Source organism: Coregonus lavaretus (assembly GCF_964263955.1).
Source record: "Coregonus lavaretus genome assembly, chromosome: 25".
Classification (NCBI taxonomy): domain Eukaryota; kingdom Metazoa; phylum Chordata; class Actinopteri; order Salmoniformes; family Salmonidae; genus Coregonus; species Coregonus lavaretus.
Genome location: NC_140012.1, coordinates 17,916,420 through 17,944,188, shown reverse-complemented (window position 1 = coordinate 17,944,188; position 27,769 = coordinate 17,916,420). Strand labels below are relative to the sequence as shown.

General features: G+C 44.4%; 1 protein-coding gene across 7 annotated transcripts in view; it reads right to left on the bottom strand.

Moving 5' to 3' along the window:
• LOC311100675 (calcium/calmodulin-dependent protein kinase type II subunit gamma-like) overlaps positions 1-27,769 on the bottom strand; it is a 56,529-nt gene that overhangs the window by 2,387 nt on the left and 26,373 nt on the right. The window contains exons 7-22 of one of the 7 annotated variants that reach the window (XM_084141614.1): positions 17,409-17,511; positions 16,815-16,898; positions 16,158-16,252; positions 14,104-14,226; positions 11,712-11,795; positions 11,023-11,065; positions 8,983-9,042; positions 6,407-6,447; positions 6,116-6,199; positions 5,763-5,801; positions 5,633-5,678; positions 5,314-5,397; positions 2,573-2,722; positions 2,127-2,202; positions 1,911-2,005; positions 66-302 (exon numbers count right to left, since the gene is read on the bottom strand). In XM_084141614.1, coding sequence (XP_083997740.1) covers positions 70-302; positions 1,911-2,005; positions 2,127-2,202; positions 2,573-2,722; positions 5,314-5,397; positions 5,633-5,678; positions 5,763-5,801; positions 6,116-6,199; positions 6,407-6,447; positions 8,983-9,042; positions 11,023-11,065; positions 11,712-11,795; positions 14,104-14,226; positions 16,158-16,252; positions 16,815-16,898; positions 17,409-17,511 — 1,440 coding nt within the window. In that variant the 3' untranslated portion in view covers positions 66-69. The remainder of the gene's footprint in view (positions 1-65; positions 303-1,910; positions 2,006-2,126; positions 2,203-2,572; positions 2,723-5,313; positions 5,398-5,632; positions 5,679-5,762; positions 5,802-6,115; positions 6,200-6,406; positions 6,448-8,982; positions 9,043-11,022; positions 11,066-11,711; positions 11,796-14,103; positions 14,227-16,157; positions 16,253-16,814; positions 16,899-17,408; positions 17,512-27,769) is intronic. The other 6 variants (XM_084141617.1, XM_084141616.1, XM_084141615.1 and 3 more) reach the window with 6 other exon arrangements.

Below are 27,769 nucleotides of genomic sequence, written 5' to 3'. Positions count from 1 at the left end.
AGAGAGGGAGCAAACTTCTAACCCTTTGAATGTTTTAAAGTGTGTGTGTGTTTGTGTGTACGTACCAGTTCACTGCAGCGGTGCGGCCGGAGCCCCAGAGCAGTGGAAGTGGACGTTGAGCCACTTGCTGTCGCGGCGATGCCACACCCTGGTCTCTTCCGATTGGCTGGAGCGGGGGCGTCCCTGACTGTCGACGAATTGCGTGAGGCGGATGTAGGCGATGCAGGCAGCCTCCTCTCCAATCAGGTGAACGTGGGGGTTCAGCAGGGTGGTGTGGACCGGCTTACTGTTCTTACTCAGCACTGTAGGAACACACACAAAGATAAAACATGTTTGGATCTTTCTGCTGAACTCATATGTATGTATGTATGTATGTACAGTGCATTCGCAAATTATTCAGACCCCTGGACTTTTTCCACATTTTGTTACGTTACAGCCTAAAATTGATTATATTGTTTTTTTCCCCCTCATCAACCTACACACAATAACCAATAATGACAAAGCAAAACAGGTTTGTAGAATATTTTTCTAATTTATTAAAAATACAAAATACAAGTATTCAGACCCTTTACTCAGCACTTTCTTGAAGCACATTTGGCAGTGATTACAGCCTAGAGTCTTCTTGGGTATGACACTACAAGCTTGGCACACCTGTATTTGGGAAGTTTCTCCCATTCTTCTCTGCAGATCCTCTCAAGCTCTGTCAGGTTGGATGGGGAGCGTCGCTGCACAGCTATTTTCAGGTCTCTCCAGAGATGTTCGATCAGCTTCAAGTCCGGGCTCTGGCTGGGCCACTCAAGGACATTCAGACTTGTCCCAAAGCCACTCCTGCGTTGTCTTGACTGTTTGCTTAGGGTCGTTGTCCTTTTGGAAGGTGAACCTTCGCCCCCAGTGGAAGGTCCTGAGCGCTCTGGAGCAGGTTTTCATCAAGGATTTCTATGTACTCTATGTACCACAGCATGATGCTGCCACCACCATGCTTCACCGTAGGGATGGTGCCAGGTTTCCTCCAGACGTGACACTTGGCATTCAGGCCAAGGAGTTCAATCTTGGTTTCATCAGACCAGAGAATCTTGTTTCTCATTGTCTGAAAGTCCTTTAGGTGCCGTTTGGCAAACTCCAAGCGGGCTGTCATGTGCCTTTTACTGTCTGGCCACTCTACCATAAAGGCCTGATTGGTGGAGTGCTGCAGAGTTGGGATAACCTTCCAGAAGGACAACCATCTCCACAGAGGAACTCTAGAGCTCTGTCAGAGTGACCATCAGGTTCTTGGTCACCTCCCTGACCAAGGCCCTTCTCCCCCGAGTGCTCAGTTTGGCCGGGCGGGCAGTTCTAGTTAGAGTCTTGGTGGTTCCAAACTTCTTCCATTTAAGAATGATGTAGCCCACTGTTCTTGGGGATCTTAAATTCTGCAGAATTTGTTGGTACCCTTCACCAGATCTGTGCCTCGACACAATCCTGTCTCGGAGCTCTACGGACAATTCCTTCGACCTCACGGCTTGGTTTTTGCTCTGACATGCACTGTCAACTCTGGGACCTTTATATAGACAGGTGTGTGCCTTTCCAAATCATGTCCAATCAATTCAATTTACCACAGGTGGAACGCCAATCAAGTTGTAGAAACATCTCAAGGATGATCAATGGAAACAGGATGTACTGGAGCTCAATTTCGAGTCTCATAGCAAAAGGGTCTGAATACTTATGTAAATTAGGTATCTGTTTTTTATGTTTAATACATTTGCAAACATTTCTAAAAACCTGTTTTCACTTCGTCATTATGTAGATTGATGTGGGGAAAAAAACAATTTAATCAATTTTAGAATAAGGCTGTAACGTAAACAAAATGTGGAAAAAGTCAAGGGGTCTGAATACTTGTACTGTATGTGACAGAACGAAAGTGAGAGACTCACGGTTTTCAAAGTAGAACTTGTGGAAGTCCATGCCCTCCACCAGGTTCCCCAGAGCTTCAGGCTCAAAGGAGGTTAGACCTGGATCACATATCCTCCTGATGCGGGGAGGAGAAGAGCGAGCAAGAGAGAAAGAGACAGAAAGAGAGAGAGAAACAATGTTAGGCTAATGATAGTAATTCAGTAATTATACGTGCGAAACGATGTAGTTGTACTCACGTGTAGGCCTCAAAGTCTCCATTGTTCACGGCTTCAATCAGCTGTTCAGTTATCTTGATGATCTCCTGCTTACGAGCTAGAGGGAGAGAGAGAGAGAAAGAACAATAGAGGGAGAGAGAAAGAAAAAAGAGATGGAAATTCTACAATCTAGCTAAATAGGAGCTACTTTACTACTCACCCTCCACTATAGCTGTACTGTCTCCCCTCGCTCTTTTTCTCTGTCTTCACACTCTCTCTACCACTCTCCTTTCTCTCTCTGACAGCTAACAATGGACAACTCCATACTAGTGTGTGCTCCAACTCTGTCATGAGTTTGTGTGTCTGTTCTCTTACACTGAAGTGTGTGTGTTGAAGTGTGTCTGAAGTGTGTGTTACTATGTGGTGTGCACATCTCCCTTGTGTGAGTGTATGTAATGGTGTCTCTCTCGCTCTCTGTGTGTTCTTACTGTGCTGTGTGGTGGTATTGACTGTGACAGGGACAGTGTTGCTCCCTAGCAGAGCGGCAGGGGGAGCAGACTGAGCATGCCCCGACTCGGGGTTGGAGCCTTGATCAGAGCTGTTCCACGCCATGCACTTTACATCATGCAGAGGAACAGCTGGAACACACAACGCATGGTCAACACACACAGACACGTGCACACATGCCGCACACACACACATATGCATGCAGTTAGACACATGCATACCACTTATACACACACACAACATGAAGGAACAGTAATGATGGATGTTAGTTCGTTAAGATATTGAAACAGACAGACCGTTTGGGGGGTGGGGGGGATGGAGGGGCTTTGAGAAGCTCAGCTGATGGGGAAGAAATGTACTGACTAGATCATGATATTAAACTACATGTCCCTTCATTCCCTGCTCTACTTTACTCTATTATATTCTACCACAGTGCAGAAACACGCTTCTCTCTATGAAATGTAGAGAGCCTGTATGAGCACTGGCCAATAGGAGAGCAGCGTTTTGAGAGAAAAAAGAAAAGAAAAAAAGAGAGCAGGTCAACTCTGTGAGGGAGGAAGAGGAAGAGAGAGAAGGATAACACTAGAACACCGGAAGAGGAAGAGAGAGAAGGATAACACTAGAACACCGGAACAGGAAGAGAGAGAAGGATAACACTAGAACACAGGAAGAGGAAGAGAGAGAAGGATAACACTAGAACACAGGAAGAGGAAGAGAGAGAAGGATAACACTAGAACACCGGAAGAGGAAGAGAGAGAAGGATAACACTAGAACACCGGAAGAGGAAGAGAGAGAAGGATAACACTAGAACACCGGAAGAGGAAGAGAGAGAAGGATAACACTAGAACACCGGAAGAGGAAGAGAGAGAAGGATAACACTAGAACACAGGAAGAGGAAGAGAGAGAAGGATAACACTAGAACACAGGAAGAGGAAGAGAGGGAAGGATAACACTAGAACACAGGAAGAGGAAGAGAGAGAAGGATAACACTAGAACACCAGAAGAGGAAGAGAGAGAAGGATAACACTAGAACACAGGAAGAGGAAGAGAGAGAAGGATAACACTAGAACACAGGAAGAGGAAGAGAGAGGAATAAGAGTAGGAGACTCTTCTCCTTCACCATCCCCTGATGGAGAGAGACACACAACTGTAGGAAAAGGAGTGGGGGGCACTCTTATCCCGTTTCTCAGGACGCAGTGAAGATGGAGAAAGAGAGACTATGAATACCAAACCAACCCCTCGGCCCAACCAACTCGCTCTGAGGGCCCTCCCGTTGTCACGTGTTTGACAAAACTCAGGAGGGTGACTTACAGAGTGGTGAAAAATCAAATAAAGCCATCAACTTCGGGACACACTCATGAATTAAATGATGCAATTCATGTTTTACACTTAAATAATAAAACAAGCATTAATTTAAAAAAATACAAATTCCCCTTGTTGTTTTATAATATATAAACTTCAGTAACAGTGAAATATTTACATTTGGGAGGTATTACATTTTGTCACGTGGCAAGCCTTGAAATCAGACAAACGAATGCAAGGGACATATAATTAGGCACACCTCCATTCTTTTGTATGAAATCGAAGTGTCTATCTTAAGCGTCCAATTAGCCCCTAAATCCTCCATAATTTTCGCTCCCTGAGCAGAGCAAGGATCTTTTTCAGCAGCAGTGGTAGACGTAGAGGTGGTGGGGGGGGGGGGGGGGTCTTCCTGGGGCAGTATGTTTTTTGTTGTTTGTTGCACGACTGAAGGTTACTTCTGCCGACTTTTTTCAAAAGGAAAATCTACTCCAAAATGCATAAATGTAATTGTTATCCTTCTTTGAAACTCATCTGAAAATCGAGGAGTTACATTTTATCTGTTCATCTCAATGACATCACCAGCCGATCCCATCTTAACTCTCCAAATAATTTTGCTAGCGTAATGTTAATGTATCTTAGCTAATCATTAGGGCTGGGAATTGCCAGGGACCTCACGATACAATATTATCAAGATCCTTAGGTGCCAATATGATTTGTATAGCGATTTGATACTGCTATTTTATTTTGCGATTTGATGTTCCAAACATATTGCTCACTATATGTCTGCTGCAGAGAGAAGAGAAAGCATGAGAAAACGACTTTTGATCAGTCAGGGAAATAAAAGTGCTGAAATATGTTGGCTCACTATTAAAAAAAGAAAACAAGCTATATCGTCCAAAAGTAATATTGCAACATGTAACTGTATTTATTCCCCCACCACTAATTTACATACATATTTTAATAGTGTTGGCTACCCTTCCAGGATCACAAGCTAGCTAGCTAGTTACCATGGAGGTTTCTCTGACAATCTGGTGAGAATCTGAGGAAGATTTGGAACTTGTAGCAACTTGTCACTCATCTTAAAAGCGTGTCTTGGCAGATTTTTTTTTGCTAAATGACTATAGTGGAAACACTGCTCAGCTTTGGGGCACTTGTGCATGTGGTGGAGGCAAGTATGAACTTGCAAATGGAGGGCAGAGGGGCGAAAGTAAGGGGAAGGGACTGGTTTGGGATTCAGCAAGAAAAAAGGGTATAGAGGAGAGGTTCCCAATGTTGGATGCTAGGAAAAAAGAGGGCTAGACATACACACACAGGTCGGAGATGCACAGTGGAAAAGAGGCACAAAGGTCAGGGGTCAGGAAGTGTGGGGTCTTTGCCAGGGACGACCCCGAAAGGTTGTGGTTGCCGTGAAAACACTTACTGGCAGGCGAGTTGTCAGACGATGTCAGTAGGGAGGGCATCTCCTCTGTAGCACTGCCCTGACTCATCATCACAACGCTGTCCGCTAGATAAGAACACACATGGACACAGGCACACACAAACACATAGGCACGCACGTACACACACACATACACGGGTGAGTCACACACACACAAACCTTAGCAAACTGCTAACTATCGAGCACAGGCAGATCATCCCTATCAGAATCTATATGGTTAGATCACAGAGAGAGAACAAAGCAAAAGGAGAGAGAAGAGCAGCCAAGCGGGGAAGAGACAAAGATTGAGTAATTTCCCTACCTTTCATATCCTCATCCTCATTTGTGTTGCAACTCTCTGTAGAACCCTAGAGAGAGAGCGAGAGATTAACAACACATAAATTAACAACATATGATTAAGACTCACCACCTCTGCACACAAACACCCTTACCTTGATCCCATCAGCAGCAACCACTGTATTTTGAGATTCCTGGTAGAAGGGGAGCATAGAGTTAATGAAAAAGGTCTGGTTACACACACAGGTCTGTACAAGTGCCTGGGGGTTAGGGTTTGAGTTGATATTAAGATGTAGGCTGGTGTGGGAAGGGGTTAGAGGTTTGTGAAGGGTCAAACATGAAACAATCTTAGACTCCAGCACACACAGACAAAAGACCACTAGGAAGAGAATGGAGGTTAGGGGGCGAGTTAGGGTTCTAGGAAGGGAGACACGATGAGGGTAATGGAGGGAGGCGAGGAGACCAGGAGGAGGGGAAAGGGGGACGAGAGGAGGTTAAGTTTCTGTACCATCTGTGAGGCAGCCATGCTGTTGTCCTTCATGGCATTGATGGCGCTCACGATGCTGTTCTTACTGTTGTTGTTGGTCGTGGGCTGAGACACACAACAAAATTAACTAACTGAAGAGAGTAATATCTTAATTTCTCTTATAAATACAACAGCCTTTAATTCTCCACTAAATCAAGTAATCAAATAAAATAATCTCTTCACTACCCATGTGAGCCAAAGAGAGAGAGAGGGGGGTAGAGAGGAAGAGGGAGAGAGTGTGACAGCTACATGACATCAGATTTAACCCATTACCTTAGCAGCATCCGCATTCTTGTTAAGTAAACTTTTGCATGCTGTAAAGAGAGGGGAATAAAGCATAAGAATAGAGTTGCACTGGACTTCAAACATCTCTCCAGTCACTTCACTCACATTCATTCAACCTGGTCCCCACATTATGCAACACACCAGTCAAGCAACAACCACTCCTAGACTGCAGTCTGATTCTCTACACCTTCTGCCGGCAGTGTGTACTTAATAACTACATTTTCATGGATTTAAAAGCATTGGATTGGTGTAAATATGGACTAAAGGGCGTTTTCCACCATATTCCTGACACCAGAGACATTCTATTCCACAAAGGGGAGTGAACAAGTGCACACTTCAGGGGGAATGGAAGAGAAGAGACAGGCGGATGATAAGTCAGGTTAATGTAAACTATTGATTTCTTTTAGGAGGCTCCAGTCAGTCAGTCCTCTCACTCTGGTCTCATCTAAAGCTCTTCACTTTGCTGCTGTCACTACTGCTTTTAAAAGTATTACTGGCACACACACAATTCTGAGATGAATGCATTCTCTTGGGGTTCCTTACCTTCCGTTAACAAGTGGGAGAGAGGAGGAAGAAAATAGATGGAAAGAGATGTCTCAGTGGAGCATTATCAGTGAGAGAAAGAAGGAGAGGGAGGGAGGGAGGGAGGCAGATGTTTTAGGCAGCAGGCATCAGTTGTCAGTGGTGGTTTGTGCACTGCTGGTGTGTGTGTGTTCTTACTGTGCTGTGTGGCGGTATTGACAGGGACAGTGCTGCTCCCTAGCGGAGCGGCGGGTGGAGCAGACTGAGCTGCTCCGAACTTGGGGTTGCAGCCTTGATCAGAGCTGTTCCATGCCATGCACTTTACATCATGCAGAGGAACGGCTGGAACACACAGCGGACCAGCCATGCAGCATCCACATCAACTACAGTTCCCAAGGTGCATAGCTTCCATTCAGCAAACAGCAGAACAGAGCTGGGCCTTGATTGATTAACCTTTGACACCTGCCACGTCTTCTACCCAGCTACCCACAGGGCGGGCAAGCATGGTCCCCAGTCCAACATCTTCAAAATGCATCCTCCCCTAACTTCCTCAACATAGTCGCAATCGGACATATTGGTCGCGCCCCAAGCCGACTACATTGCAATGTTGCATTGCATCAACCAATGGCTGCATGCCACATCCTCACAGTCCAGCATCAGATTAGCTGACATGATAAACACCTGAGATATGGCAGGCAGGCATTTGCAATGCAGTTAGCCTAGAACGTGGCCATTGTCTAATAACATCTTCCCTTTCAACTGTCCAGTCACCTCAGATTAGTGGCTATTTCAAGGAAGACAGGAAGGGAGGAAGTAACTTGTAAGTGTCCAAGTGTGCACTCATACCAGTCCAATCCTTTTACATCTGGGAGGGAAAGTGAACAAGTGCACACTTCAGGGAGATGGGAAGGGAAACGGATTGTATAGGGAATACAAGTCCACATGCAGCAAGGCAACACAGCCACATTGTTCACACTTGACATCTTGTATTGACTGTAATTTGTCTGGGCTACAGTGTGACGATGTGATTGGGTAAGACAGAGCGTCATAAGCAGAGAGCAAAGTCCGCCTCAGCCATACACAGTGGAAGGGAGGGGCAAGCAGTGACATCGCGGGGAGGCTAAGCTGCAGATGCCTTTCATAGGGCGATGATGTCATCAGTCTTCAGGACTTACTGGCAGGCGATTGGTCCACTCTCAGAGGAGAGCCCTGTGATTGGAGGGTTCTAGCATACAGCAATGTCAATCATCCTCATGCAGAACCACAGAGCACCAATCACACACTCAGGGGAGACACCAACTCCTGCCCCTTTCTTATTGGTTCAACACTACTATTACCCTACATCCTAGAGACACTTGTGTAGATCTGAAAGGATTTGATAGGTGTAAATAATATGGTAGTAGCTCCACTTTGCCCTATGATAGGCTGGGTGGAATTCGCTATATTGCTTGCACCTATCCAACCATTCCAGAGCCTTTCAGAAACATTATACTGTTTCCAAGTCCGCATGGGATCGCTGACCTTAGTCCACCCACTCTCCCCCCTCTTTACCCAGGTCAGACGATGGCAGCATGCCTCCCCTGCTCCTGTCCATCCCCCAGTCAGTCAGTCGCCACAGATACACGCCCCCCCCCCCCATCCCTCCCCCCCAACCCCCTCTCATGGCCGTAACCAAAGGAGGAGGGTGGGGAGGGGGAGTTGATATGGTAAGGCTAATAAATTTGATGATTTCTGATGTTGATATGAGGCTGAGTGGTATTGTTGACAGAGTATGTGTAGTTTTAGATGTGTTTAGCCTGTGTCCATGGTATTAGCGTCATCCTTAAAAACATCCATATGGTCTCACGTGAGTGTGTGCGTGTGTGTGTGTTTGAGGCTAGTGTGAGCTGCATTCAAGAAAGAAAGGGGCCAGATAACCTGGTGATCCTCTTTAGAAGTAAAAAAATACATGGTGCTCCCTTATAGAATGAAGTGGGAGGGGCTTAGACAGGAAGCATGAAGTGTGTGTAGAGGAAGTAAGAGGGCGTGTCTCTGTGACGTACCTTCCTGCGCCAGCGAGGCGGCGGAGGACACAGCAGCAGGGTTGGTATGCTGCCGGCCCACTATTGGACAGAAATACTCAGGTTGGGAGGAGCTATTCAAATCTAGGCTGGCCTAACCCAATACAGTGACCAATCTCAAATGACACCCTATTGTCCATATAGTAGCCAAAAGTAGTGCACTATACGAGGAGTAGGATGCCATTTAGGACGCAAATATCCTATTCCTTTAAGGCCAGGTCTTCACCCTAGGGATGTGCATCTTTCCATTTCAAGACGATCTGACACACATCTAGATACATGTGCTCCAATATGTTTTAGTTTGAAACAATCAGATTTGATTAGAGAGCAAATCGAGGCGATTAGGTTCGATGCACTAACATTTGTTGCATAAACACATTCATTTTCCATTCTAAATTAAAATCTGCTGCGGATGGATCTCCTGAACTTTGGCCTCTCTGACCTGGATCTGTCTGAGCGGACTTCTCTGTCTGTGTGCGTGTGCAAATGATGCATGTCTATGGTGTATGTATATGTAGGCACCTGAGATATGAGCCATAAGACTAGGCATCTACCACCCCACTATCAGATTAAGGGGGGGGGGGCAATGTAGCCAATGTTTTGTGTCCCCCCACTTTTGTTCTGAAATCACCATCACCCACTAATTAACTTGTCATATTTGCAGATTATGTTTTTGAGCTAGTAATGTATTGATATTTATCATTTACAAATTAGCTATGAGATCGCCAATTAATATATAGCACAACTTTGGATTCCACCCTCATCTCAAAATCTAATGGTTTTGACCATTTGGACGACGTTTTTAGTGAGCTTCTTTTCTCCTCCCGCTTTCGCCATGCGGTGCCTCGCAAAGTGATTGCTGTCTTCGTTATGAAATTATCAACTTCACCCTGTATATCTAAAAATGACCATACACACTGATTGTTTAAAGCAAAACTACCAAAACTATTACTGATGAACCTGAACAATCAAAATAAAATATATTGTAAGCCCCATTCAGCAGATGAGAGTTGTGTCTCAGGTAGCTTACTTTTATTAAGGTAAAACATATTTTTTTAACAGCGCATAGATAACAATAAGCTAGCAAATTACATAGGTTGTCACTTAACTAATAAAGCCTAATATCACGCAAGCCATTTTAGCATTTGAATGCTTTGGGTGCCGCGCAAATGTGCAAGATCAGGAACAGGCCGCCTACCGTGCGAAGCTGGGCACAGTGCACAGTTTGACTAGGCTACTGATATTGCCTGTGCTTGTTCGGCATGCAAAATGACTTGTAGATCAATGACTGTCAACGCAATTACATGCTTAGTTCGACACTGAAGGAGAGGATGCATCAGTTGTAGAAAGAAACTAATATGAGCAAAAAACGCGTAACGCTTGAATCGATTTTCTGCCTGATGCATGATACATTTGGATCGGTTTGGGATCCGTGGACCGATGCAGTCCTATGTTAAACATTAGAATCGGGAACCGATGCCTATTGGTGAATCCTTACATCCCTACTTCTTCCCTAATCATCTTAAGTAGCAGAAGAGTGAAAGTAGAGCCTTAAATAGTGCCCTTTGTCACACCACACAGACATCCACCACACTACAGCAATCCTGAGTGAACCTTACACAACCTCTAAGGCTCTGTCACGCACACACCCACTCTAGAGCCGGCAAGGGGAGGGAGAGGGGCGTTAGAGACATAGATATAGAACACACAGAATCTAAAAACACAGTAATGCTGGAAATACTACATTCTGAAATTCTAGAATCAATGACCTCCTTCTAGCACCTCCTTGTACTGACACCTTATGACATCTGGTCAGAACTTGCAGAGGAGCTCCTTTCACCTACTCCTCTCCTTCAGAACATGTGTCCTGAACACACACTTCGTTGAGTACTCACACACACACTTGGCCTAAAAACCTACATTAGGTGGACTCCACCGAGGAGTAGAGGGAAGGAGGGAGTAGAGCTCCATCTGTCCTCCCCCCTCACTCTGTAACTGGAGCGAGGGAGGAAACACACCCACCTGAGAAGGTTCTGGACACCAGCATGGTGGTGAGGATCGCTCCCTAGGAGAGAAAGACAGAGAGAGAGAAAGGAGAGATGAGTAATAAAGACAGATGATAGGAAAAGGGGAGTTAGGGGGGGAGGGGGGGGGGGGGGGGGGGGGGTAATGAGGAGAAAAGGAGAGAGGAGGATGTGGTCTAGGAGGAGAGGTTTATAGGGAGCAGAAGGATGAGTGTAAATAAAGAAGGAATAGAGAAAGATGAGAAAAGGAGGTATAGAGAAGAGGTGTAGAGTGAGCCAGAGGAGAAGGTGAGGTGTAGGGGTAGAGGAGGTGGTGAGGTGTAGGGGTAGAGGAGGTGGTGAGGTGTAGGGGTAGAGGAGGTGGTGAGGTGTAGGGGTAGAGGAGAAGGTGAGGTGTAGGGGTAGAGGAGAAGGTGAGGTGTAGGGGTAGAGGAGGTGGTGAGGTGTAGGGGTAGAGGAGAAGGTGAGGTGTAGGGGTAGAGGAGAAGGTGAGGTGTAGGGGTAGAGGAGAAGGTGAGATGTAGGGGTAGAGGAGAAGGTGAGGTGTAGGGGTAGAGGAGAAGGTGAGGTGTAGGGGTAGAGGAGAAGGTGAGGTGTAGGGGTAGAGGAGAAGGTGAGGTGTAGGGGTAGAGAAGAAGAGGAGGAGCGATGTAAGGTGTGGGGGTAGTGGTAGTAGCAGTAGTGTACCTTGAGCTTCCTCCGAGCATTGAACTTGCGCAGACATTCCACTGTCTCCTGTCTGTGGATCATAGACGCCACGGTGGAACGTTGCTATAGGAGGGGAGAGAGAAGTATTACACAATTAGGGTTGCAAAACTACCGGTAATTTACCAAAGTTACTGGAATTTATAATAATCTATGGCAATTTGGGAAATGTATAGTGGAATATTTATGAAAAATGTATTCATATATAATATTACGTTTTTATATCTGTGTCCATATTGTCCATGGTTATCTAATAGGCCATATGGTTCAAGAGAAAATAGCCTAAATCATCTAATCAAAAATTGCATTATTTTCAATTAACTCCGCAACTCTTCCAACTATTGACTTTTTTCAAAACTGCCACCAGTTTGGCACCAAAACATGTACAACAAAGACATATTTACATATTTATTGTACTAAGTGTGTAAAACAAATACACTGCTCAAAAAAATAAAGGGAACACTTAAACACAATGTAACTCCAAGTCAATCACACTTCTGTGAAATCAAACTGTCCACTTAGAAAGCAACACTGATTGACAATAAATTTCACATGCTGTTGTGCAAATGGAATAGACAACAGGTGGAAATTATAGGCAATTAGCAAGACACCCCCAATAAAGGAGTGGTTCTGCAGGTGGTGACCACAGACCACTTCTCAGTTCCTATGCTTCCTGGCTGATGTTTTGGTCACTTTTGAATGCTGGCGGTGCTTTCACTCTAGTGGTAGCATGAGACGGAGTCTACAACCCACACAAGTGGCTCAGGTAGTGCAGCTCATCCAGGATGGCACATCAATGCGAGCTGTGGAAGAAGGTTTGCTGTGTCTGTCAGCGTAGTGTCCAGAGCATGGAGGCGCTACCAGGAGACAGGCCAGTACATCAGGAGACGTGGAGGAGGTCGTAGGAGGGCAACAACCAGCAGCAGGACCGCTACCTCTGCCTTTGTGCAAGGAGGAGCACTGCCAGAGCCCTGCAAAATGACCTCCAGCAGGCCACAAATGTGCATGCGTCTGCTCAAACGGTCAGAAACAGACTCCATGAGGGTGGTATGAGGGCCCGACGTCCACAGGTGGGGGTTGTGCTTACAGCCCAACACCGTGCAGGACGTTTGGCATTTGCCAGAGAACACCAAGATTGGCAAATTCGCCACTGGCGCCCTGTGCTCTTCACAGATGAAAGCAGGTTCACACTGAGCACATGTGACAGACGTGACAGAGTCTGGAGACGCCGTGGAGAACGTTCTGCTGCCTGCAACATCCTCCAGCATGACCGGTTTGGCGGTGGGTCAGTCATGGTGTGGGGTGGCATTTCTTTGGGGGGCCGCACAGCCCTCCATGTGCTCGCCAGAGGTAGCCCGACTGCCATTAGGTACCGAGATGAGATCCTCAGACCCCTTGTGAGACCATATGCTGGTGCGGTTGGCCCTGGGTTCCTCCTAATGCAAGACAATGCTAGACCTCATATTATTATTATTATATTATTATGTGGCTGGAGTGTGTCAGCAGTTCCTGCAAGAGGAAGGCATTGATGCTATGGACTGGCCTGCGCGTTCCCCAGACCTGAATCCAATTGAGCACATCATGTCTCGTTGCACCACAGACTGTCCAGGAGTTGGCGGATGCTTTAGTCCAGGTCTGGGAGGAGATCCCTCAGGAGACCATCCGCCACCTCATCAGGAGCATGCCCAGGCGTTGTAGGGAGGTCATACAGGCACGTGCAGGCCACACACACTACTGAGACTCATTTTGACTTGTTTTAAGGACATTACATCAAAGTTGGATCAGCCTGTAGTGTGGTTTTCCACTTGAATTTTGAGTGTGACTCCAAATCCAGACCTCCATGGGTTGATACATTTGACTTCCATTGATAATTTTTGTGTGATTTTGTTGTCAGCACATTCAACTATGTAAAGAAAAAAGTATTTAATAAGATTATTTCATTCATTCAGATCTAGGATGTATTATTTTAGTGTTCCCTTTATTTTTTTGAGCAGTGTATAAAGGATATTTAATGCCGGAAACTTCAAATTAAACACCAATGGTACTCACTAGGTTGATGGTTTATATTTACGATAATGTTTTACTTCTTTTTAAATGATCTTATTTGATTATTTTATATGTTTTAAATGTGATAAGGCCAGACAGAGCGCTAATCTGTGATAATCTGAAGTACCCAAAAAGGTCACTACATGTCGTGATAAAATTCCATAAAATCCTTGAAAGTTAAAACAATTCTGGTACTACAGGTAAACTATAAAAGTTAACAGTAATAAACCCACCCTTTGCAACCCTATACACAATATACAAAGCAGTATGTGTGGTTTGTGTGATTTTGTGTGCCTGTGTGTGTATATACAGGTGTATGTGTACTTACGCAGATCCATGGGTGTTTGAGAGCCTGATCAGCAGTGATTCTCTTGGAAGGGTTAATAGTCAACATCTGGTTAATCAGGTTCTTAGCCTCTGGAGTAACAGTGTCCCATTCTGGAGAGGGAAACTAGAGAGAGAGCGAGATATATAAACTCAGCAAAAAAAGAAACGTCCCTTTTTCAGGACCCGGTCTTTCAAAGATAATTAGTAAAAATCCAAATAACTTCACAGATCTTCATTGTAAAGGGTTTAAACACTGTTTCCCATGCTTGTTCAATGAACCATAAACAATTAATGAACATACACCTGTGGAACGGTCGTTAAGACACTAACAGCTTACAGACAGTAGGCAATTAAGGTCACAGTTACGAAAATTTAGGACACTAAAGAGGCCTTTCTACTGACTCTGAAAAACACCAAAAGAAACATGCCCAAGGGTCCCTGCTCATCTGCGTGAACGTGCCTTAGGCATGCTGCAAGGAGGCATGAGGACTGCAGATGTGGCCAGGGCAATAAATTGCAATGTCCGTACTGTGAGACGCCTAAGACAGCGCTACAGGGAGACAGGACGGACGGCTGATTGTCCTCGCAGTGGCAGACCACGTGTAACAACACCTGCACAGGATTGGTACATCCGAACATCACACCTGCGGGACAGGTACAGGATGGCAACAACAACTACCCGAGTTACACCAGGAACGCACAATCCCTCCATCAGTGCTCAGACTGTCCACAATAGGCTGAGAGAGGCTGGACTGAGGGCTTGCAGGCCTGTTGTAAGGCAGGTCCTCACCAGACATCACCGGCAACAACGTCACCTATGGGCACAAATCCACCGTCACTGGACCAGACATGACTGGCAAAAAGTGCTCTTCACTGACGAGTTGTGGTTTTGTCTCACCAGGGGTGATGGTCGGATTCGCGTTTATCGTTGAAGGAATGAGCGTTACACCGAGGCCTGTACTCTGGAGCGGGATCGATTTGGAGGTGGAGGGTCCGTCATGGTCTGGGGCAGTGTGTCACAGCATCATCAGACTGAGCTTGTTGTCATTGCAGGCAATCTCAACGCTGTGCGTTACAGGGAAGACATCCTCCTCCCTCATGTGGTACCCTTCCTGCAGGCTCATCCTGACATGACCCTCCAGCATGAAATGCCACATGCCATACTGCTCATTCTGTGCGTGATTTCCTGCAAGACAGGAATGTCAGTGTTCTGCCATGGCCAGCGAAGAGCCCGGATCTCAATTCCATTGAGCACGTCTCGGACCTGTTGGATCGGAGGGTGAGGGCTAGGGCCATTCCCACCCAGAAATGTCCGGGAACTTGCAGGTGCCTTGGTGGAAGAGTGGGGTAACATCTCACAGCAAGAACTGTCAAATCTGGTGCAGTCCATGAGGAGGAGATGCACTGCAGTACTTAATGCAGCTGGTGGCCACACCAGATATTGACTGTTACTTTTGATTTTGACCCCCCCCTTTGTTCAGGGACACATTATTCAATTTCTGTTAGTCACATGTCTGTGGAACTTGTTCAGTTTATGTCTCAGTTGTTGAATCTCGTTATGTTCATACAAATATTTACACATGTTAAGTTTGCTGAAAATAAACGCAGTTGACAGTGAGAGGACGTTTCTTTTTTTGCTGAGTTTATATATGGAGAGAGGGACATAAATACAGAGACCATCATTTGCATTATGTACGTAACACAAATGTACTTCACCATGTTTCATATCATGTAAACAATAAGTCTTCCTACAACTCAGAATGATAATAGACTCATGAAAATGAACAAACACAGATTGTGTGTGTGTGTGTGTGTGTATGAATGTCTGCCATGTTAAATCTCAGTACCAGTCTTCATTAACTGTGTAACCTGAATACTAGAGACAAGGAGAGGATACCCCCTTACACACAAGCACACACCCCTCTGCAATGCGTCAGGAGGCTGATAGGATCAATAGCTGGGGTGCAGCTCTCAATCGGACACTATTAAAAATTCACCAGCCAACCTCTAAACTTCACCCTACACACACACACAAGCAAACACACACAGACTCACATCATAGGCCCCAGCCTTGATCTGCTGGTAGAGTTTGTGTTGGTCTTCATCCCAGAATGGAGGATAGCCAACCAACAAGATATACAGAATAACACCTAGAGAGAGAGAGAGAGAGAGAGAGAGAGACCAAGAGAAAGACAGAAAAAGAGAGAGCGTTTAAATTGGTTAGATTTTCTGTAAATGATCTCTGCACCATAGCCCATCTTTAGATTGCTATAGCCGGGTTGGTTGTTTAGCAACCAAACAGAGGTGTGCGTAACTGTGGGGCAAAACAGACAGGGTTGGCTTAGACTGTTGACAATATGTAACCTATATTTAGTCTCCAAATGTTTATTGAAAACATACAGTTGCACAATGAGCACTTGTCTCAAATACATCGTTACAGTTGTTGGTTATCTAGCTTGCTAATTTTAGCCATATTAGTATTGACATTAATTCAGTCAGAACACCTAAAAACAAGACATGGTATCAATAACAAGATAAAACTAGCTGAAACAAGCCACCTACGATTCCCCACATGGCAGCTTCTTGTCATTGTTGCTAGCTACATGATCGGACTGTTCATCGATGCGCGCGCATATCATTTTCGTGACGTTGTCAGCCAACCCATCTATTTGTTCTTCACCTACAGTTAGAGGTTAAAGGTTAAAGGCTCACCACAGGCCCATATGTCCACAGGCTTGCCATAGGGGTCCTTCCTCAGGACCTCAGGGGAAAGGTAGCCAGGGGTGCCTGCGAAACCTGCCAGGCAGAAAAAAACAAAAACAGATGGTTACCCAAATATACACAAAGTGTACAAAACATGAACAACATCTTACTAATATTGAGTTGCACCCCCCCCCCCACCCACCCCGTTGGCTGGTTGTCCATTCTTGATACACATGGGAAACTGTTGAGCGTGAAAAACCCAGCAGCAGTTCTTGACACAAACCGGTGGGCCTGGCACCTACTACCACACCCCATTCAAAGGCACTTAAATCTTCTGTCTTGCCCATTCACCCTCTAAATGGCACACATACACAATCCATGTCTCAATTGTCTCAAGGTTTAAAAATCCTTCTTTAACCTGTCTCCTCCCCTACATCTACACTGATTGAATTGGATTAAAAAAGTGACATCAATAAGGGATCATAGCTTTCACCTGGATTTACCTGGTCAGTCTATGTCATGGATAGAGTTCATAATGTTTGGTGCACTCAGTGTTTGTTTTTATGACATATTTCCCATAAGAGTGTGTATGTGTGGTCTTACCGAACCATGCCTGTTGGTCTCCCTGCACCTCGATGGCCAGGCCAAAGTCTGCCAGCTTCACCGCTGCTCCCTTCATCTTACTGGCCAGCAATAGGTTCTCAGGCTGAAGGGGTGGAGAGAGAAAGTTTGTGTGTGTAAAGGGGGGTAGAAAGAGATATGGAGAGGGAAAGAGATGCATTTGTCTATATGTAAGCACATATGTGCTTCGAACTCTTCTGCTTTGGCAATATTTACACATCCATATCACGTCAATAAAGATTATTATTAAATTCAGTTGGGAGAGAAGAAAAACAAAAAAAGGGGGGGGGGGGGGGCAGTAAAGAGAGAAGAGAAATAAAGGAGGAAGAGAAGGAGTAAAAATGTGTTTGTGATTGTCTTATGTAGCTAGTTAAATCAAGTGTTGAGGTTGCTGCATTAGAAATGTGAGTACTTTTCAAGCGCAATAGTGGCAAAATGTGATATTCAGCACCGGATCACATTACCACGAAACCTGGCATTCAGGGTCACAGACTTGTTTTAGCGTCTGTCTGGTGAAGTTCCAGGGAGAATCGAATCGTAAGAACATACAGTAAATATGCTACGGAAGTGATGTTACTTTATTTAAAAACCTACCAACAAAAGGAAATATTGTTCTCCAGTGATTAATTGAAATACTTAATCAAGCCCTGCAAGTTATTGAATACCGAAACAGATACACAAGTATTATAATGCAAACAGAAGATTTGATTGTCATCAATATTTATTACACTGCTTTAACTACACTGAAAAAATATATACAAATGCAAGATAATAAAAGATACCAGACATTTTCCATATGTTCAAAAAGCTTATTTCTCTCAAATGTTTTGCACAAATTTGTTTATATCTTTGTTAGTGAACATTTATAGAGAAATGAACATTCTGGTGGACATTCCTGCAGTCAGCATGCCAATAGCACGCTCCCTCAAAACTTGAGATATCTGTGGCATTGTGTTGTGTGACAAAACTGTACATTTTAGAGTGGCCTTTTATTGTCCCCAGCACAAGGTGCACCTGTGTAATGATCATGCTGTTTAATCAGCTTCTTGATATGCCACACCTGTCAAGTGGATAAAATATATTGGCAAATGAGAAAGCTCACTTACAGGGATGTAAACAAATTTGTGCACAAACCTTGAGAGAAAAACATTTTTGTATTAATAAAAACATTTGTTCATATGGAAAATTTCTGGTGTATTTTATTTCAGCTCATGAAACATGGGACCAACACTTTACATATATATAAATATAGATTTTTTCATTAGTCCACTGTTGATACAGTCCTAAAAGTATGATGCATTTTACATCATGATGATGATGATGATGATGATGATGGAGGCCGGTGACACTTTGCTTCTTGAAAGTTCAATATCTTCAAAACTTCACTGCCGACATGCAAAACATTTTGAGACTGTATCAATAGTGGATTAATTTACAAAATACCAAAATATCGTTTTGGGACTTTATTTTAACAAACCTAACGCAATGGTAAATCTAAGCGCAGGCGGTAGTGCTATAGGTTCAGGGGGGTGTAAGAAATATTTGTGCTATTTTCACTACCACAATTATCAGCGCACTTGCTAGCATTGGCCCGAAAGGGCTGGGTTTTGATGAATAAACAAGTGGTGGGTGTGTCAAGGCTTAGCCCCTCCCTGGCCAATCAGAACGTGCTCCATGGCGAAATATGTGTTTGCTTCAAATTGTGAATTTTGGTATTTAATGTACAGTGGGGGGAAAAAAGTATTTAGTCAGCCACCAATTGTGCAAGTTCTCCCACTTAAAAAGATGAGAGAGGCCTGTAATTTTCATCATAGGTACACGTCAACTATGACAGACAAATTGAGAAAAAGAAAATCCAGAAAATCACATTGTAGGATTTTTTATGAATTTATTTGCAATTTATGGTGGAAAATAAGTATTTGGTCACCTACAAACAAGCAAGATTTCTGGCTCTCACAGACCTGTAACTTCTTCTTTAAGAGGCTCCTCTGTCCTCCACTCGTTACCTGTATTAATGGCACCTGTTTGAACTTGTTATCAGTATAAAAGACACCTGTCCACAACCTCAAACAGTCACACTCCAAACTCCACTATGGCCAAGACCAAAGAGCTGTCAAAGGACACCAGAAACAAAATTGTAGACCTGCACCAGGCTGGGAAGACTGAATCTGCAATAGGTAAGCAGCTTGGTTTGAAGAAATCAACTGTGGGAGCAATTATTAGGAAATGGAAGACATACAAGACCACTGATAATCTCCCTCGATCTGGGGCTCCACGCAAGATCTCACCCCGTGGTGTCAAAATGATCACAAGAACGGTGAGCAAAAATCCCAGAACCACACAGGGGGACCTAGTGAATGACCTGCAGAGAGCTGGGACCAAAGTAACAAAGCCTACCATCAGTAACACACTACGCCGCCAGGGACTCAAATCCTGCAGTGTAAGACGTGTCCCCCTGCTTAAGCCAGTACATGTCCAGGCCCATCTGAAGTTTGCTAGAGTGCATTTGGATGATCCAGAAGAGGATTGGGAGAATGGAATCCAAGATGGCGAAGTAGTGCAGTTCTGTTTTTGTCGTGTGTCTGTAAATAGCCTGTAAATACCCTGTTTTTTTGTATTTTTCGTACATATTTCCCTATCAGACTTTTCATCCTTCTACAAAATATACTTTCCTGCAACCCGCCTCACTCAATGTGGAACGGATTCTATTATTGACTTACCTTTTATATAGAATCTCTAGTTGAAACTAGCTAGCCAGCTAACTAGCTACTTGCTATTAGCCACAGTTAGCGGTATTTCACCCAGAACATTGGATTTTTTTTTTCTGCGGGATTAATTTAATCACTGGATATTAATCACCGGATATTAATCACCGGATATTCGGCCAGTCTGCACAGCGCGTTATCGACCCAGAACATATCAGTTTTTCTGCCGGAATCACTGAATCACTGGACCTTTAACTCCGGATTCATCGCTACCAGCTAGCTTCAACTAAATGGACGCTGTGGTCTGGCTAATCATCCTGAGCTAGGCCCATCTCCCGGCTATCTACCTCTCTGTCAACCGGACGGGACCACCTAGTGTTGACACGGAGCCCCGCCGATCCTACACGACTGGTCTGCCGACGAAATCGTCTGATGTGGTTACGACGACGTCGACCACGAAGATTCCATCTGCTAGCCCCGGCCCGCTAGCACACGCTAGCCGTGGCCTCTTACCTGCTAGTGCTTTAGCAGCCTCCGAACTATCCTATTGCTGTTCACCGGACCTTATGATAACTCAGCTTTACAGCTGATGTCTGCTGGACTGTTCCTTTTTACGGTACTACATCCTGTTTATGTTTAGCCTCAGCCCAAACATGGTTAGCTTATTGTTGTTTCGGTTATTTCTAATTGTACTATTTCACTGTAGATCCCCCAGCCCAGCTAAACCTGCCTTAGATAGCTCCTTTGTCCCACCCCCCATACACGCAGAGACCGACTCAATTGGTGCCTCTAGTGATACTATCTCTTTCATTGTTACCCAACGCTTAGGTTTACCCCCACTTTACTCATATCCTTCCATATCCTTGTCTGTACATAATGCCCTGAATCTTTTCTACAACACCCGGAAATCTGCCCCCTTTATTCTATGTACCCAACGCACTAGAAGACCAGTTCTTAAAGCCTTTAGCCGTATCCTTATTCTAGCCCTCCTCTGTTCCTCTGGTGATGTAGAGGCTAACCCAGGCCCTGCAGCCCTCAGAATCACTCCTACTCCCCAGGCACTATCATTTGCTGACTTCTGTAATCGCAAAAGTCTTGGTTTCTTGCACGTAAACATCAGAAGTCTACTTCCTAAGTTTGAGTTATTCACTGCGTTAGCACACTCCGCCAACCCTGATGTTCTAGCAGTGTCTGAATCCTGGCTCAGGAAGGCCACCAAAAATTCTGAAATTTCCATCCCCAACTATAACATTTTCCGTCTAGATAGAACTGCCAAAGGGGGTGGAGTTGCAATCTACTGTAGAGATAGCCTGCAGAGCTCTATCATACTATCCAGGTCTGTGCCCAAACAGTTTGCGCTTCTACTTCTAAAAATCCACCTTTCCAGAAATAAGTCTCTCACTGTTGCCGCTTGCTACAGACCCCCCTCAGTCCCCAGATGTGCCCTGGACACCATATGTGAATTGATTGCCCCCCATTTATCCTCAGCGTTCGTACTGCTTGGTGACCTAAATTGGGATATGCTTAATACCCCGGCCATCCTACAATCCAAACTAGATGCCCTCAACCTCACGCAAATTATCAACGAACCTACCAGGTACAACCCTAAATCCGTAAACATGGGTACCCTCATAGATATCATCCTGACTAACATACCCTCTAAATACACCTCAGCTGTCTTCAACCAGGATCTCAGCGATCACTGCCTTATTGCCTGCGTCCGTAACGGGTCCGCGGTCAAACGACCACCCCTCATCACTGTCAAACGCTCCCTAAAACACTTTAGCGAGCAGGCCTTCCTAATTGACCTGGCCCAGGTATCCTGGATGGATATAGATCTCATTCCGTCAGTAGAGGATGCCTGGTTGTTCCTTAAAAGTAATTTCCTCTCAATCTTAAATAAACATGCCCCATTCAAAAAATACAGAACTAAGAACCGATATAGCCCCTGGTTCTCCTCAGACTTGACTGCCCTTGACCAGCACAAAAACATCCTGTGGCGTACTGCATTAGCATCAAATAGCCCCCGCGATATGCAACTTTTCAGGGAAGTTAGGAACCAATATACACAAGCAGTCAGGAAAGCAAAGGCAAACTTTTTCAAACAGAAATTTGCATCCTGTAGCACTAACTCCAAAAGGTTTTGGGACACTGTAAAGTCCATGGAGAATAAGAGCACTTCCTCCCAGTTGCCCACTGCACTGAGGCTAGGAAACACTATCACCACCGATAAATCTACAATAATCGAGAATTTCAACAAGCATTTTGCTACAGCTGGCCATGCTTTCCATCTGGCTACCACTACCCCGGCCACCAACTCTGCACCCTCCGCTGAAACTTGCCCATGCCCCCCCCCCGCTTCTCCTTCACACAAATTCAGACAGCTGACGTTTTGAAAGAGCTGCAAAATCTGGACCCCTACAAATCAGCTGGGCTAGACAATCTGGACCCTTTCTTTCTAAAACTAGCCGCCAAAATTGTCGCAAACCCTATTACTAGTCTGTTCAACCTCTCTTTCATAACGTCTGAGATCCCCAGAGATTGGAAAGCTGCCGCGGTCATCCCCCTCTTCAAAGGGGGTGACACTCTAGATCCAAACTGCTACAGACCTATATCCATCCTGCCCTGCCTTTCGAAAGTATTTGAAAGCCAAGTTAACAAACAGATCACCGACCATTTCGAATACCACCGTACCTTCTCCGCTATGCAATCCGGTTTCCGAGCTGGTCATGGGTGCACTTCAGCCACGCTCAAGGTCCTAAACGATATTATAACCGCGATTGATAATAGACAGTACTGTGCAGCCGTCTTCATCGACCTGGCCAAGGCTTTCGACTCTGTCAACCACCGCATTCTTATTGGCAGACTAAATAGCCTTGGTTTCTCAAATGACTGCCTCGCCTGGTTCACCAACTACTTCTCAGATAGAGTTCAGTGTGTCAAATCGGAGGGCCTGTTGTCTGGACCTATGGCAGTCTCTATGGGGGTGCCACAGGGTTCAATTCTTGGGCCGACACTTTTCTCCGTGTATATCAATGATGTCGCTCTTGCTGCTGGTGACTCTCAGATCCACCTCTACGCAGACGACACCATTTTGTATACATCTGGCCCTTCATTGGACACTGTGTTAACAAACCTCCAAACGAGCTTCAATGCCATACAACACTCCTTCCGTAGCCTCCAACTGCTCTTAAACACTAGTAAAACTAAATGCATGCTTTTCAATCGAACGCTGCTGGCACCCGCCCACCCGACTAGAATCACCACTCTTGACGGGTCTGACCTAGAGTATGTGGACAACTACAAATACATAGGTGTCTGGTTAGACTGTAAACTCTCCTTCCAGACTCACATAAAGAATCTCCAATCCAAAGTTAAATCTAGAATCGGCTTCCTATTTCGCAACAAAGCCTCCTTCACTCATGCTGCCAAACATGCCCTCGTAAAACTGACTATCCTACCGATCCTTGACTTCGGCGATGTCATTTACAAAATAGCCTCCAACACTCTACTCAGCAAATTGGATGTAGTCTATCACAGTGCCATCCGTTTTGTCTCCAAAGCCCCATACGCTACCCACCACTGTGACCTGTACGCTCGTTGGCTGGTCCTCACTACATGTTCGTCGTCAAACCCACTGGCTCCAGGCCATCTATAAATCACTGCTAGGCAAATCCCCGCCTTATCTTAGCTCATTGGTCACCATAGCAGCACCCACCCGTAGTCTGCGCTCCAGCAGGTATATCTCACTGGTCATTCCCAAAGCCAACACCTCCTTTGGCCGCCATTCCTTCCAGTTCTCTGCTGCCAATGACTGGAACGAATTGCAAAAATCTCTGAAGCTGGAGACTCTTATCTCCCTCACTAACTTTAAGCATCAGTTGTCAGAGCACCTTACCGATCACTGCACCTGTACACAGCCCATCTGAAATTAGCCCACCCAACTACCTCATCCCTATATTGTTATTTATTTTGCTCTTTTGCACCCCAGTATCTCTATTTGCACATAATCTCTTGCACATCTAGCATTCCAGTGTTAATACTATTGTAATTATTTTGCACTATAGCCTATTTATTGCCTTACCTCCATAACTTGCTACATTTGCACACACTGTATATATATTTTCTGTTGTATTTTTGACTTTGTTTTTTACCCCATATGTAACTCTGTTGTTTTTATCGCACTGCTTTGCTTTATCTTGGCCAGGTCGCAGTTGTAAATGAGAACTTGTTCTCAACTGGCTTACCTGGTTAAATAAAGGTTAAATATATATATATTTTTTTTAATGTCATATGGTCAGATGAAACCAAAATAGAACTTTTTGGTAAAAACTCAACTCGTCGTGTTTGGAGGACAAAGAATGCTGAGTTGCATCCAAAGAACACCATACCTACTGTGAAGCATGGGGGTGGAAACATCATGCTTTGGGGCTGTTTTTCTGCAAAGGGACCAGGACGACTGATCCGTGTAAAGGAAAGAATGAATGGGGCCATGTATCGTGAGATTTTGAGTGAAAACCTCCTTCCATCAGCAAGGGCATTGAAGATGAAACGTGGCTGGGTCTTTCAGCATGACAATGATCCCAAACACACCGCCCGGGCAACGAAGGAGTGGCTTCGTAAGAAGCATTTCAAGGTCCTGGAGTGGCCTAGCCAGTCTCCAGATCTCAACCCCATAGAAAATCTTTGGAGGGAGTTGAAAGTCCGTGTTGCCCAGCGACAGCCCCAAAACATCACTACTCTAGAGGAGATCTGCATGGAGGAATGGGCCAAAATACCAGCAAGTGTGTGGAAACCTTGTGAAGACTTACAGAAAACGTTTGACCTGTGTCATTGCCAACAAAGGGTATATAACAAAGTATTGAGAAACTTTTGTTATTGACCAAATACTTATTTTCCACCATAATTTGCAAATAAATTCATAAAAAATCCTACAATGTGATTTTCTGGATTTTTTTTCTCATTTTGTCTGTCATAGTTGACGTGTACCTATGATGAAAATTACAGGCCTCTCTCATCTTTTTAAGTGGGAGAACTTGCACAATTGGTGGCTGACTAAATACTTTTTTCCCCCCACTGTATTGCCTTAGAATCAACTCCAATGTTAGTCTGTTATATTTTGTTAAATGGCTTACAGAAACGAAATAACAAAAAAATAGACCTATCTTTGCTAAATACCTTAACTTAAAAACATTTGCAGTCCACATTGTTCCAAGTAATTGCATGGCTTCAATAGCATTCACACTGATATAGGGGCTAGGCCTACTGTAAATTGCATTAAGGCTAAGCATGGACATGCCAAACATTGTCAATAAGCAAGATTACATTGATAAGGCCTAAAAAGAGAACAAATAATTTGAATCAAATTCTAAACAAAACAACAACTTGTTTTAAATAGGCTATGTCACACTTACAGGCACCATCATTTCTCCCAGTGGGCATATAATATTAAAACAAGGCAGACTATGGAGGGTTTTACGCACATCCAAACTTTTCACAGTAGCTGGACAAAGATCCAATATAAATAGAAAGGGAGAATATCCACTCTCTGTTACACTGTTCCCAAAAAGGCCTGTTTTATGAACATAATCAGAACCATTTTACAGATCAGGTCGCATTCAGACATCTCCAGAAATTGCATTGCAAGCTTGCCACAGACGTCGTCACCATAAAGCCAGGATGGTGAATCATTCTAATAAGTTTGATTGTAATAAAAGTAAACGAAAAACAAGCAATCTGTTTAAAAAACAACAATAAATAAATCTAAAATGTTATATCATAAAATCGCCAGGATAAAAAAAAAAAAAGACACGCATTGCTGTTGAACCAGCCTTTGTTATAGTAGGCCTAAGGGAGGGCTCGGGTATATAACATATGAAACGGAAAACAAGCAATTTTTACAGGTTACAGGTAACTTCTGAATACGAGGTTCACCGGTATTCACCGAGGTTCTCATCTCTCGTTTCATTATGGGCATGGACACGTAGGCTACATCATGGAGGGGGTTTTATGCACGTCCAAAATTTTAACTGCATGCCTAAAATACTGTGGGCCTGCCTACAATGCATAGATAAAAAGGGAATGTCAGCTCACCGTTTTACTCCTCTCAAACTTGATATTTTAATAAAGCTTTGGTGATGAACATTTATTTCCAAGCAGTCTCAAGAGCAAAACCCTTTATCGACAGTCTTGACTATTTCGCGATTGCATTGGGCAGACAAAAAAAAAAGCCTTCATTGAGAGGAGGGGAGGCTATGCTTGGTTTTGAATCAAATAAAACAAAATGGGAAAAAACAGTTTTGCACCAAAAGCACTTTAGGCTATTCTTGTTTCATGCGCATATGGGCAGTGTGTGTCACGGCTGGATAGGCTGCGTTTCCACTGTCAAAACCCATGCCATAACCAACTGCGTTATCGCTAAAACCAGCTTTTGGTTGGTCTTAAATATCCCTATCAGCGCTGCCTGAAATTATCACTTTAGATAATATTTTTAATGACACAAATATTTCCACCCCGCCCAGCTGAGTGGAAGCGGGCTGATTTAAGACAGGTAAATTGTCGAACCTGGCGTTAGGGCTGGAAAATGCCAGTGTGCCAGTTTTTACATGATGAAATTGCAAACTAATGTGCGTTTTGACATTAGAGCCACCTTCACGCCAGCCAAAAAATAAAGCCCTTTGAGTGGATTTTTCCTTTAAGCCGTTTTGGATTTACCCACATTTTACAGTGTGTGGGTCTCCATCTATCCTACAATTATCTCTGCAGCCATATATTGGCATATGGTGGTAGTCATGGAAACCACTTGGGAGTCATTTAGACAGCACTGCAGACTGCATGCTAAGTGTACTGTGTGTGTGTGCGCGCTAATGTGTGTGTGTGTGTGTGTGTGTGTGTGTAGGACTGCAGTAAAAGTCCACTCAGGAAAAAAGGCCAACGAATCAGATAGCACACAAGAGCTAACACAGCTAACCTCAGTAGAGCGATTCACGCTCTGTCATATATATACACTTAACAAAAATATAATGGCAACATGCAACAATTTCATTGATTTTACTGAGTTACAGTTCATATATGAGGAAATCAGGCAATTGAAATAAATGCATTAGGCCCTAATCTATGGATTTCACATGACTGGGATTCCCAGGGGGCCTCACAATTATATAGGCCTTAGGATCTCGTCATGGTATTTCTGTGCATTCAAATTGCCATCAATAAAATGCAATTGTGTTCATTGTCCATAGCTTATGCCTGCCCATACCATAACCCCACCATGGGGCAAAGCGCTCGCCTACACGACGCCATACACGGTCTGCGGTTGTGAAGCCGGTTGTGCACCAATTTGTTTACATCTTTGTTAGTTAGCATTTATCCTTTGCCAAGAAGCTGATTAACCAGATGTGGAGGTCTTGGGCTGGCGTGGTTACGCGTGGTCTGTGGTTGTGAGGCCGGTTGAATGTATTGCCAAATTTTCTAAAACAACGTCGGGTGCGGCTTATGGTAGAGGAATTAACATTCAATTCTCTGGCAACAGCTCTGGTGGACATTCCTGCAGTCAGCATGCCAATTGCACACTCCCTCAAAACGTCTGTGGCATTGTGTTGTGACAAAAGTGCACATTTTAGAGTGGCCTTTTATTGT